At 35.4% G+C, this 13,772-nt stretch overlaps 2 protein-coding genes across 6 annotated transcripts in view; one reads left to right on the top strand and one right to left on the bottom strand.

Moving 5' to 3' along the window:
• The window catches only part of tecpr1b (tectonin beta-propeller repeat containing 1b), a 53,868-nt gene extending 42,635 nt beyond the window's left edge, over positions 1 to 11,233 (top strand). Inside the window, exons 20-26 of one of the 4 annotated variants that reach the window (XR_007184494.1) lie at positions 1,810 to 1,984; positions 3,261 to 3,396; positions 5,266 to 5,358; positions 6,371 to 6,477; positions 10,129 to 10,172; positions 10,307 to 10,426; positions 10,664 to 10,685. Coding sequence is in view for 1 of the 4 variants with exons in the window: in XM_048187061.1 (XP_048043018.1) it covers positions 1,810 to 1,984; positions 3,261 to 3,396; positions 5,266 to 5,358; positions 6,371 to 6,477; positions 10,307 to 10,426; positions 10,664 to 10,783 (751 nt within the window). In the remaining 3 variants the exon portion in view is untranslated. Of the gene's footprint in view, positions 1 to 1,809; positions 1,985 to 3,260; positions 3,397 to 5,265; positions 5,359 to 6,370; positions 6,478 to 10,128; positions 10,427 to 10,663 lie in introns of those variants that run through there. The other 3 variants (XR_007184495.1, XR_007184496.1, XM_048187061.1) reach the window with 3 other exon arrangements.
• Positions 11,234 to 11,400: 167 nt separating this feature from the next.
• lmtk2 (lemur tyrosine kinase 2) overlaps positions 11,401 to 13,772 on the bottom strand; it is a 47,081-nt gene continuing 44,709 nt past the window's right edge. For both annotated transcript variants that reach the window (XM_048187041.1, XM_048187049.1), the window contains exon 14: positions 11,401 to 13,723. In XM_048187041.1, the coding sequence (XP_048042998.1) occupies positions 13,695 to 13,723 (29 nt within the window). In that variant the 3' untranslated portion in view covers positions 11,401 to 13,694. The remainder of the gene's footprint in view (positions 13,724 to 13,772) is intronic.

Raw genomic sequence — 13,772 nt, 5'->3', positions numbered from 1 at the left:
ACATTTTTGCTGCTTTTGAACACACTGATTATTTGATACATGCATTTACATTAACAGTTTTAGCAATAACATTTTATTTCTCTGTTTCTCGGTTATGTTGGGCAAAAAATTTAAACTACAAACTCCTACAGCAGCCCCTATGGAAGCACATTTCTGCCACATAAGAAAAAATTCCTGCTTTTGTAAATCATAATTGAAAAAAAGCCAAAATTATGACATAAAAATGAGAAATTATGGCAAAAATCCAAAATTATGACATACTGTCATTATGAGATTAAAAAAAAATCTAAATTATGACATAGAAAGTTTGAAATTATGAAATACTAAGTAATAATTATGAGATAAAAAGAAAAAAAAATATGACATAAAAATTAGAAATTATAACAAAAATCCAAAATTATGAAATGCTAAGTAATAATTATGAGATAAAAAGACAAAATGATGACATAAAAATTAGAAATTATGACAAAAATCCAAAATTATGACATACTGTCATTATGAGATAAAAAAAAAATCTAAATGATGACATAAAAATGTGAAATTATGACAAAAATCCAAAATTATGACATACTGTCATTATAAGATTTAAAAAAATCTAAATTATGACATAAAAATGTGAAATTATGACAAAAATCCAAAATTATGACATACTGTCATTATAAGATTAAAAAAAATCTAAATTATGACATAGAAAGTTTGAAATTATGAAATACTAAGTAATAATTTTGAGATAAAAAGACAAAATTATGACATAAAAATGAGAAATTATGACAAAAATCCAAAATTATGACATACTGTCATTATAAGATTAAAATAAATCTAAATTATGACATAGAAAGTTTGAAATTATGAAATACTAAGTAATAATTATGAGATAAAAAGACAAAATTATGACATAAAAATTAGAAATTATGACAAAAATCCAAAATTATGACAAAAATCCAAAATTATGACATACTGTCATTATGAGATAAAAAAAATCTAAGTTATGACATAGAAAGTTGAAATTATGGCATACTAAGTCAGAATTATAATTTAAAAAGTCATACTTATGACAAAAAGTCAAAATTATGATATTATAGTACAATTATGGCACAGTCGACATTATGACAAAAATTCTAAATGACTTAAAAAGTCAATATGACATTAAGTCATAATTCTGAGATAAAAATGTGAAATTATTTTAAAAGTATAATTATGAGTCATATTTTTGACTCATAATTTAGATTTTTTAAATCTCATAATTGACTTGTCATAATTTCGAATTTTCATCTAATGACATAATTATGTCAACATATCATAATTTCAACTTTATCTCATAATTTCATCTTTTTTTGTCAATTATGACAAAAAGTCGAATTTATGACTTAGTATATGATAATTTTGACTTTTCATAATAATGACTTATTTTGACTTTTTGATATTTTGATCTCATAATTGATTTGTATCATAATTTTGACTTTATATCTAATAATTGTGATTTGTTATGTCAATTTTTACTTTTTTATGTAATAATTTGTCTTAGTATGTGATAATTTTGACTTTTTATTTCATAATAATGACGTATTTCGACTTTTTAATCTCACAATTGATTTGTGTCATAATTTTTACTTTATCTAATAATTGTGACTTGGTATGTCATAATTTTTACTTTTTATCATAATTATGACGTCATAATTGTGACTTTTTATGTCATAATGACTTACCAGAGCATGATTTGTTTTCTCATGTGGCAGAAATCGGCTTCCAGAGCCCCTTTGTATAGGAAAGGATGTAGAAAAGCTATTGCAGATTTTTTCTTTCTCACAGGAAGTGTAAGATCAGCCTTACTGGCCCCTGGCAGAAGGTTGCTCCGATCCCTCTGACTGACGTCACCATCCTGCCGTGTCTGGCTCAGTGCAGCCTGGAGCAGGTTCCTGTGTGGGCCATCAGTGAGAAGGGAGATGTGCTGTGCCGTCTGGGAGTCACCACCAACAACCCAGCTGTGAGCGCTAAACCACGTTCCTATCCTAGACACACTCTCACAAAACAGTGCCATTTGTTCACCAACATTTCATTTCATTTGAAAAGGTGAACTCAAGAAATCATATTTTCCTACCTCAGGCCCAAATTAATCACCATAGACACTGAGATACCACCAAATCCTGAATGGCACGAGTCCCAGAATAGGGACTTTATAAATAAATCTCACATAACTGACAAAATTGTATCTTTTCTTGAAGTTAAAATCAATGCAAAATGTTTAATACCAGTCTTAACTAGCAAATACATCACACAACATTATTTAGAGTATTTTTAATATATACAGGCAATATGTTTGTATTTTTTTTAATTATAGAGTATGGCATAGCCAGTAAAAGTGTAAACATAATTAAATGCTGATTTAAAAAAAAAAAGCCTCTATGAGCTAGAGGTCTTATCCAGTCCCAAATTTTTTTTAAATGAAAAACGCGACCTGAGACAAACCTGATAAAATTATACTGCGTTCACGTCACCTCGTATTTACCGGAATCTTGAGATGACAACACGTGACGTTATATTCGGAGCTGTTCACGTCCTTTTGGTCCTTGGACTGGGAATTATGCGTTTCCATGACACCACTATCAACACCTAAATGAATCTACAGCGGTCAGTTGGTACAGCGGCCACGTGGTACATGTGGGAGCTCTCAGAAAACTCCCAGCTTACAAGCTGTAATTACGAGCTCTACGAGGACGTGAACGCTTTTTACAAGCTAGAATCTCGTAACTACAGGAATTACAAGGCCGCGTGAACGCACCTTTAGACCTGAGTCCAACCCGTCCCGACAGTATTTAGCCTATTTTACTTTCATTTATTTATGTAGTTATACTTTATATTATTATCTGCTCGATGGATACAAGTTATTTCTGAGTTTGGCTTTCATTTGTGACCAGTGGATGGGAAAAATAAACGTGATAGCTTGATAAAAACCTGTGACCCATGTCTGAGGCACTCTTTGAAGTTTTGGTCCCTTGGGTTTTTGGATCCAAGTGGATCTGTGAAGACCTCTACTATGAGCAATGTGATGAAAAAAGACTATAATGGTGTAATTCCTTAAAATGTGACCGAAAGAACAAAATCTAATCTTAACAACACCAAACTTTGGAAAATAGTGTTTGATTTAGGGGAGGGACATTTTATTATATCAGTAGCCAGAGAATGAATATCGCTCTCTGGCCAGCTCCTCTCTTCTGTTGAGTTGTTGTGGTCCTCTAACCTCTGACTCTGTCAAAGCACAGGGCAACTCCTGGCTCCATGTGGGGACAGACCAGCCCTTCAAGTCCATTTGCATAGGAGGAGGCCACCAGGTGTGGGCCATCGCCAGGGACGGTGCCGTCTTCTACCGGGGCTCCGTGTCTGCCCACAATCCAGCTGGTGAGAGTCACCCTGATGTTGTGTGACGATTTCAACCAGGAAATGATGATTTTGGATTTCGAATTTCAGCAATTTATTGCAGTTTGATAAATGCGATACTCACAATTCATTACGATTACAAGTTAAGTCATGATTGACTAAAAAACTTTCTGACAAAAATGGTTTTAAGTGTTGAAGGTGTATGTTGGGACATACACTTGTTCAGTTGTTTACTATATAAAAACATATCATGGCTTTCTAACAAACGATAAAAAATAGGCTGACACTTGTCGCCTTGCCAGCATATTCCATATGACATAGTAAATAAATAATTATTTAGACAGTAACAAGTATTAGTCTTTTAAAGGGGTCCTGTTTTACTTTTTTACATGTTCAACTTTCTTTAGTGTGTAATTATGTTGTTTAAGCATGACAAAGGTCTGCACAAGTCACTCCAGCGGGAGTTATTCTCTATATCAATAACACTGTTTCTGAACTCCCTGAAACACCTCCATTGTAGTCTTGAGTTTTCTTTTGGGAATGAACACGGCAGTATTCCTCATTTAAATAATTCCCGCTCAAGGCATACACAAAATAAAGAGGCGGGGCCTGGTTGAGTTGGTTAGTGTGTTGAAACTTGCAGTTATGGTAAGTGGTGTGACATTTCACACGCTGGAAGCAGTTGACCAATCACAACACTCTGATCCAGCTGACCAATCAGAGCACAGTGTGCTTTTCAGAAGGAGGGGCTTCATAGAGTCAGAAACTAAACAGAGCAATACTGACAGACTGGGAAGAGAGGTGCTGCAACAATGTCAAATATGGGGAAAATAATGTTTTGGTTTTTTTTTTTACTTTTTAAAGCATGAAAACCTATTCTAGAAGACCCCAAAAACAAATCAAGACTTTGAAACAAAGCATAATAATGGCCTCTTTAAAAAAAATAAAGTTACTGTATTCTTGTTTTCAGAAAAATGCCTTATTTACTTAACGGGTTAGTTGACCCAAAAATGAAATTTCTGTCATTTATTACTCACCCTCATGTCCTTTTACACCCGTAAGACCTTCGTTAATCTTCAGAACACAAATTAAGATATTTTTGATGAAATCCGATGGCTCAGTGAGGCCTGCATAGCCAGCAATGACATTTCCTCTCTCAAGATCCATTAATGTACTAAAAACATATTTAAATCAGTTCATGTGAGTACAGTGGTTCAATATTAATATTATAAAGCGACAAGAATATTTTTGGTGCGCCAAAAAAACAAAATAACGATTTATATAGTGATGGCTGATTTCAAAACACTGCTTCAGGAAGATTCGGAGCACAGATGAATCAGTGTATCGAATCATGATTCGGAGCGCCAAAGTCACGTGATTTCAGCAGTTTGGCGGTTTGACACGCGATCCGAATCATGATTCGACACAAAAGATTTGTAACACTCTGAAGCTTCCTGAAGTAGTGTTTTGAAATCGGCCATCACTAAATAAGTCGTTATTTTGTTTTTTTTGGCGCACCAAAAATATTCTCGTCGCTTTATAATATTAATATTGAACCACTGAACTCACATGAACTGATTTAAATATGTTTTTAGTACATTAATGGATCTTGAGAGAGGAAAAGTCACGTGGCTATGCAGGCCTCACTGAGCCATCGGATTTCATCAAAAATATCAAATTTGTGTTCTGAAGATGAACGAAAGTCTTACGGGTGTGGAACGGCATGAGGGTGAGTAATAAATGACTAAATGAATAAACTTTAATTTTTGGGTGAACTAACCCTTTAATGTCATTATTTACATATAAAATAAATGAAAGGCACACCCACCAATTTTGTTAAATTACTCATGGTTTATTTTCATTTAATTGTGTATTTCTTTCCTTTTTCAGGTGAGTGTTGGTACCACATCCCATCTCCTCCAAGGCAGATGCTGAAACAGGTGTCTGTGGGCAGGACCTCCGTTTATGCTGTGGATGAAAACAGTGAGACAGTTGTTTCCACTCACTTCTTTTGTTATTTGGTTGAATCAAGGGGCCTCATTTATAAAGTGTGCATACACACAGATTTGATCTTAGAGTGTGTGTACGCTTAAATCCACACCAACGCTCATATTTATAAAAACAGTCTTTAACGTGGAAAAGTGCTTCAAGCCACATCAGGGTCTGAGCAAACGTACACACTTTTCCTGTCAGATTACTGCAGGTTTTTGGAAATCTAAGCTATTTTTGCAGCTCACGGTTCCAAAATTAAACAATTTGGATGATGACTGGTGATCTTTTATATGTAAATGACATTAATTAGGTTTTGTTTACAATGCAGAGAACTGAAACCATTCAGCTGCACACAAGTTCAAGATCATTTGCGATTTATAGATTTCACATCTGAAAGAGAGGCGTATGCTCGTTTTCTGTGTACGTTCATTCTGTGAATCACACGTATGCACATCGGAGAAATGATCGTAAGATCAAATTTAGGACTGTTTCTGCACAACATTTTATAAATGAGGCCCAAGGTGTATGAGCTCCTAATAACTCTTTCTTCATTATGAAGTGTGTCAATTCAAAGTATGCACATTTTTCTTTGTATGAATTGTTTGGAATACCTGAATGGTCAGCTATATATGTCAAAATAAGATTGCAAACAGAGTACAACTTCAGCTCTGTTTCCAGTGTCATATATGAATATCAGCCCCAAATATCAGTCGCATCTTCCTTGATTTGTTTTATCAATCAAAGGACATTTTTATACAAAGAAGGATTAATAATTTCCAAAGAACTAGAAGACACTCACTGAATTTAACATTCAACATGATGACGTCAATGTAACACTGTTATTTGAAATGTCTTATCGTTGCATACTTTCAAATACTAAACAGGAAAATAGTAGACGTACACAATGTGCAGTATGCAGTAATCAATATGCTGTTCAAAACATTGTACCACATATAGAGCAGATCTCTCTCCAGTCAAGTCTGAGCTCAGTCTGTTTGTGCAGGTAATCTGTGGTACAGACAGGGTTTGACACCCAGCTATCCTCAGGGTTCTGCATGGGAACTCATCTCCAGTAATGTGTGCAAGGTGACCGTTGGACCACTGGACCAGGTTTGAAACCTTTTACTTATCATGGTCATGTGTTGACTTCCATACTGCAGTTCATGTAATGTACTTGATTATAATTTTGACTTTAGTGTTATTCAATATTACATTTAAAGTTAATATTTTGTACTAAATTGCAACTTCATCATTAAAAAACTGTATAATTACAAATATATATTATCTATAGAAATTATATTAAAGTATATTTTAGTTTACCACAAATGCTTTTCAGCACATTTAGCAGTATAGTTTAACCATATTTCAAAGACAAAATAATTATGAAATTACAAGTTAAAGGTGCAATATGTAATATTTTTGCAGTAAAATATCCAAAAACCAGTAGGCCAGTGTTATATATTTTGTTCACTTGAATACTTACAATATCCCAAATGTTTCAAACTATTTGTAAATTTAAATTGCAATTTTAACCAAGGCTCCGGGACGTGTGAGGAGTCGCCTGTCAATTGCGTCATACCCATGTAACACCAAAAACGCTTTAATATATTACATGTTTTAATAGGCAAGGGAACAACTGTTTTGAAATATTTATAGACAGAAAACTAATTATTGTTATATAGCTCAACACATTTAGTCTTATTGTTTAAATCAGTTTTCTTGATTTTTTAGCGAGTACCATGCTTTATCATGCCTCAGAGAAAAACACTATGTTGTCAAGTAGCTAACATAGCATAATCAGATGCAGCTTTATTTTTAGTAACAGCATTACAGCATTTTCTCCATTCATACGTTTTAAAATTAATTGCATGCCATTTATCAACACACGCCATCCAGCATTTATTATGATATTCTAAAATCGATCTATCTTACTGCAGTGTGTCTCAAACAAGTGTCTCACAGCAGCCGCCGAGCGAACGCACAGAGTAACATTTTCAACACACTCAAATGTATCTAATATGATAAACAGAGCTGCGTTACCTCATACTCATGACTCAGGAAGCTGCGCCGGCGACTGTGACATAATAAAAGTTTTGCTGCTCGTGAGGCGAGTGTTGCACAATCGCTCCAGTGTCCTCGTTCAGCTCCCACAACACTCGCTCCTGCTCTGCTTCATACTACAGTAATGTTAATAATACATCCATGAACATGATTTCTTCACAAGTCCTATTCCTATTCTTTTGCACCGTCCGTTGAGGTAAAGACCACATGTCCCAAGATTCCACGGTCAAACTTGCCGTCATCAAGCTACACCTTTGTTTTGAATAGACCTCTAGCGGACAGAAAATATTACATACTGCACCTTTAAGATGTACTTAACTGGGTCAAAAACTCTTAATTTCAGCTAACTGCATTTAATGTTTAAACTAATACATTTTCATTTAATTGCAATTAAATGTAAACTGAATAATGTTTTCAGACATGTTAAGTATGTTATTTCTGTAATAAGTACTCTTTTTAAAAGTATGCTAAAGTGTACACATGGGAAGGTTTTATAATTGCACTACGGTGTTCCTGAAGCATTCTAGTCAAGGCTTTAGGCCCCGTTACAGTACTGAGACTGCACATGTTAAAGTTACAGTGCACAGCATAAATGAGTACACCCCCTCTGAACAAATACAAAAGACGTATTTTCTTTATGATCACTAATACAATTCATGGAAAGATGGCAAAACTAAAATGTATTAAACATATACATAATAAAAACTGAGAAATATATGTCATTAATAGCCACAAAATAAGTGAATTAGCCAATTCTGTTTAAATGAAGGATTGCAGAAATGAGTACACCCTAGATTTAATTCAACAAATGTATAATATTCTAGCACTTAATATGCCCTCCATAATTTTGAATATACTGCTCTGACCCTTCTTGGCACGGAGTGTACAAGTTCATGACAAATTGTCACATCTGTCCTGTTTAACTCCTGGATGATGAGCTCCTTAAATGTCCTGATCTTTAATGGGGAGTGTTGCTCAACTCGTCTCTACAGAATCCCCCACAGGTGCTCAAGAGTGTTAAGATTGAGTGCAATACAGAAGGTTTTTCAACTTGGGAGAATGCATATCCTCATTGTCATGTTGAAAAAATGCCCAACAATGCAGGGAATGAGGAGAGGGTAGCATCTTCTGTGTATTAAATTACACAGTGGTGTGGGAATTCATGACAGCACTGATAAAGTACAACTCCCTCACACCTTCAGCACTCATACATCCTTATATAAGAGCTTTACTACCACTGAACTTTACTGTGGGAACCAGGCACTTCTCACTGTACTCCTCCTCTAGCAACACCATAACATTCTGGATGCTGTTAGATCCAAAATGATTTATTGATTCCCAGAATCGATATTTTGTAAATATGGGCTTTGGAAATGGCTAACTGACTTTATTGTGCTTTGGCTACAGTAGATAGTTCCAGTGAGAACCACCATACATGTCACTTCTGCAGGCTGCATCTTACTCTGTGAGATAAACAGTCACACTCTTCATAGCTTTTGCTGGTTCTGAGACACTTGCTTGGTATTTCTCCTGCTCTTTGTCCAGCAAAAAAATCCCTCATCACTAAATGAAAGCTTAAAATGAAGGCCTGATTATTTCAGGGGCCTTGTCACAAGTCCATTGTTTTTGAATTTCAGTGTTACTTTTACTATATTTTCATACTTAAAACAATGATTTGGTAATCCTTTTGTAGCACTGTCCTCTTTTGTGCTAAGAAATGAGTCTCCTTACAGTTCTCTCCCAAGTGCTTCCTTTGTTGTCAGCATTAAGTCTGAGAATGATTCAGTGGGATATATAACACTTTTAATTGTCAAGAAATTACTTCTCTTTAAATGTTTTGGTTCAACATACTTACCTCTTGTTCAAACATTGCCTTAAACTTACACCAGAACATTTTTATTTCGTTTTTAGTAACTTTTAGGAGGGTGTACTCATTTTTGCTACACAACATTTTATCACCTTGATAAGAAAATCTTATTTTCCTGAATTATTTTGACATGCTTCTTTGGTAATTGATTAAGCAGACTTGCTGGAACATTATATCTCTAAAGAACCCTAACATGTCTAATAAGTAATTGAGTAATTGCTGATTTTCAGAAGTTTCAGAGGGGGTGTACTCATTTATGCTGTGCACTGTATGTATGATCTTCTTATGTCATGCAACTGGGGTTATTTTTCTTCGCTAGTTATTCTTCTAGACAGGCTTGAGAGCTGTTGCCATTTCTTAACTCTTTCCCTGCCATTGATGGAATTTTTGGACAATTACTACGCTTCCCTGCCATTGACAGAATTTTCCGGCTTTCCACTATTATGCATGAGTACAAAATCTCTGGATCAAAACACAGGCAAAAAGAAGCAGAAACAAGCAATAAAAGCATTGCTTTGTGTAAAGGCAGAGGCTCTTTTAGATATTCATACAACAATATATTCTGGGGGCCATGAAAGTTTTATGAAAATTATCAAAAATGGTGGCAGTGGCGGGCAAAGAGTTAAAAGTTTTCTGCCTGGTTTAAATCCTACCAATCAGATCGCTACCACTTTGTGTGTGTAAATGAAAAGGTATCGGACCTAACAAAAGTTCCACAAGGCTCTATCTTAGGCCCTTTGTTGTTCTCCTTATTCAGGCTGCACAGCTCTGTATGCTGGGAACTATTGTTTCCTTTTCTCACTGTTACTTTATACTGCCTTTTCTTGTTATAGAACTAACCTTTCCTCCATCTACACCTTGGAACGCTCCTCCTGAGGTTTACCAGCTCCCTTCCAGATCGAACCCTAACTACCCAAATATGAATAATAACATGATACTGGTATAAAACAAAGTTTTACAGGTTTGATGGTTGTGAAACTGGAAAGTGGTTGTGATGTTTTATCTGTCCAGGTTTGGATAATTGCTGATAAAGTGGCAGGTTATCCATTAGAAAGCTCAGGAACTGTATGCCACAGACTGGGAGTGAAGCCCATGCAGCCGAAAGGCCTGAGCTGGGACTTTGGTATCGGGGTAAGTCTTTCCATCACTGTTCACATGAAGTCCATGCCTGAATTTTGCCTTCCTCTGAAAAGAGTTCCAAAAGCTAACTGAATTGATTAGCATCCAAACAATGAAGGAAAAAAAACAACCTATCCTCCCATTTTGAAAATAGTGTAATTTATGCAAGTTACATAAGGTCTAATTTAGACCTAGTGTCAACAAATCTTTACACCAAGTCTCATTTCTTCAACTAATGCACTTACACAGGGCGGCTGGGAGCACCTGTCTGTGAGAGGGAACTCTTTAGAGGCTCAGCGCATGGCACAGCGCAGTCCAATGCCCAGTCGGACTCAGAGTCAGGTGAACGGGAATGCTGTGAGCTGCTAGTCATTTTGCTCACCCGATACCATCATCATCAACTTCATCATGCTTGAATGCATGTCCCAGCTTGCTGTTCTTGACACCCTTCCTGTCTCTGTGCCCAGTGCCCTTCCAACCAAATGTGACTTTTTTTTTTCTTTTCTACTTGCCTGAATAACAAACTTTCACTTCTGTGAAAATAAGCTTCTGGGTGTGACTGAACTTCTTTTGATTTCTGTACATGTGTTGAATCACCCGACCCACTGATATCACTTTGTTTTGAGCATGTCACATTTTCTTTTTTCTGTAACCTGTAGATGCCCATTTTCTGTTATTGGTTTGATTATATTATTTTAAAATAATATAAATAGTCCACTTACATAATCAGAGACAGTGCTGTATATGTGGACACAACTTCCCTACTGTGATCTTTCTTTGGACATGCTTTTTTCTCCAATAAAGATCTGTTAAAAAGCACCAGCTTGTTTCTTCTTTGTGAGTTTAAGTACATAAATTTCAAGTTAATAATAATAAAAACAGGTTTTCTAAACCCTACCCCATCTGTTCTTGCTCTGACAATCTTTCCCCAAACTCACACCATTGCTTGAACCTGTGAATAAAAAAAGAAAGAAAATAATACAAGACAAGTTCATTTTCATTTAATTCCATAATAAACAGAGCAATTCATTATAAACCATTCCTTCAATGACACTGGGCATGATCATCGTCATCAATATGAAGTAAAAATATCACCATTTTTTTAAAATTTACAAGGTTACAAGGACATGATGACCTGCATTTCCCCATTTATTTCATCATTAATTTGTCTTTTTCGATCACTTCTCACCCGTGACGTCACATTTTAGCTTTAAATTACAAAATCAGTCCTCGTACCTATTCCTAACATCATACCCAATTTACAGACAAAATTAAACATTTATATACAGAAGAACAATTCAACATTAAGTTACACTTTAAAGATGTGCAAGATTAAGCAAAGTATACTGTAGAATAAAACCAAAGAATTTCCTTTCATAAAATTTCAATTTGAACTGAAATCGAGTGCTGGTAATACAGATATTCAACGGATCTAAAACATAGAGATTACTGTACTGAATTACAAGGGGATGTAGAAGCTATGAACCCGATTATTCCAGCAATAACCTTTACAAATAATCAGGCTCTAGATAATCTTGAGTGTCAAACCAAAATCAACGTTCTTCCAGATTGAACCAAGGAAATATTCTGTGATGTCGAACGTTCTTCCCTCTGATTGTGTAGTTTCACCTTGATTTGATTTCTACTATATATACATCAGTCGATCACGGTCATTGTCAACCCAAGGAAAAAGCATTCTGAGCAGCAAGATTGGCAAATATAAATGATTCAAATGACCCATGACAATTGCCTTTCAGGTCCAATGAATAATACATGCACAAAAAGAGGAAAAACGAAATCATTTCCAATCCCTTGAGTGTTTACAAGCTGCTCTTTAAGGTTAACACAGGGGAATCAGAAATTTAAGGAGGTTCTTTTGTTTTTTTCTTTTAAACAGTATTCCTATTCAATGCTACAAGCAGCCATCGCCTTTGGAAGTCCAGCTAGTTGCTAGCTAGTCTCTCTGCACCACTAGTGCTTTCAGAGTTACTCGCTGAACATGTAGATCAATCTACCGCCAACAATGACAACTTGGTGGTGAATCTCACAAAGAATGTCTTGGGTCACATTTCAATCCAAAATCTAGAGAAATACTGAAAACTTTTTCAACTCAGTAAAACAAAAACTACCATTATAATACAAACACTTTACAATTTAAATATAACATTACTTTTTTCCACATCACAGTAATGAGAATTTGTAGGGGGGAGGAATGTGCTCAATTGTCATGAAATAATGCCACAATGAAAAAGTTTTACTCATCCTAGAAATAGGCTTCATTTTCTGGCGAAATACAAGTTCTTGTTACTTTCTTTTGATTTTGAGGTGAAATATGACCTTGATATGTTCTTTGTACTGAATAATAAAACTTGCACAACATAAACCTGAACTAAGTTCAGAAAGGATGAAGACGCAGGGCGTCCTCATTTGGGCGGAGAGGCACTGCGATGGCCCATTCAATATACAATCTGCCAAAGCTTCAGCAAAAAGCCCTGATATGCAGCACTCCTTAAGTATTCCTCATGAATAGACTGCAATGACAAAGACTGCTCACTACTTTAAGACTTATTAGCGTCTCGTGTCCGAAACCACTCAGCTGCTCGTATCCTGACTTTTACATTTTTTAATACAAAACATGTCACTGAAACTATGCAAGTTGTCGCTTGGGTGAAAGTGGTTTGTTGCTATGACTGAACAGTCTAAACACTGTACAAAAATATCTATGGAGACCCATACTGACATGAGTGTTGCTTCTATTGGACATCTAATCCATTACACAATCATATAAATAAGCATGTCACACTAGATTTCACATTTAAAAAAAATTAAAATCCAGTGTGTTAAAATAAAAAGGCAAGTATTGTACGATTTCAATTGCACAACTGAGTTTGAGTCTATTGGCTCATTAGTGTTTAAGAGAGAGTCCTCTGGTTAAACGATAAATTTCAGCTTCATACTTCTGAAGTAAAATGTGGACACTAAGAAGAAACGCATATGAGCAAAAGAAAAAAAAAAAAAGAAGTGAGGCAGGACACTTGGGAAGCGCGTGAAAGTTTCTAAAGCATATGTGAAGCAAAGTTTCTTCCAAATTGCACTGATGAAAAACATTGCAAATCATTTGCAGAATACAGGAAGTCATCACAGGATGCCACCAGCTTAGTTTCTGCAGTCCCCTTCATAACCTCAAATAAATACCAATGCTGCCTGAGAAGCAATCAAAGCCTTCAAAGCAAATATTTCCATCCATTTCTCCAACATTTATACGTGGCCGATAGATTGGTTAATCTTTCTCTCCATCTTCACCACTTCCTGAGAAAGAAAACGAGAAACAAGATTCAGAAGTTCAGATTCTCACTAC

This window comes from Megalobrama amblycephala, linkage group LG1 (genome assembly GCF_018812025.1).
Source record: "Megalobrama amblycephala isolate DHTTF-2021 linkage group LG1, ASM1881202v1, whole genome shotgun sequence".
NCBI classification, from domain to species: Eukaryota; Metazoa; Chordata; class Actinopteri; order Cypriniformes; family Xenocyprididae; genus Megalobrama; species Megalobrama amblycephala.
This window is presented reverse-complemented; position numbering and strand designations above follow the sequence as displayed.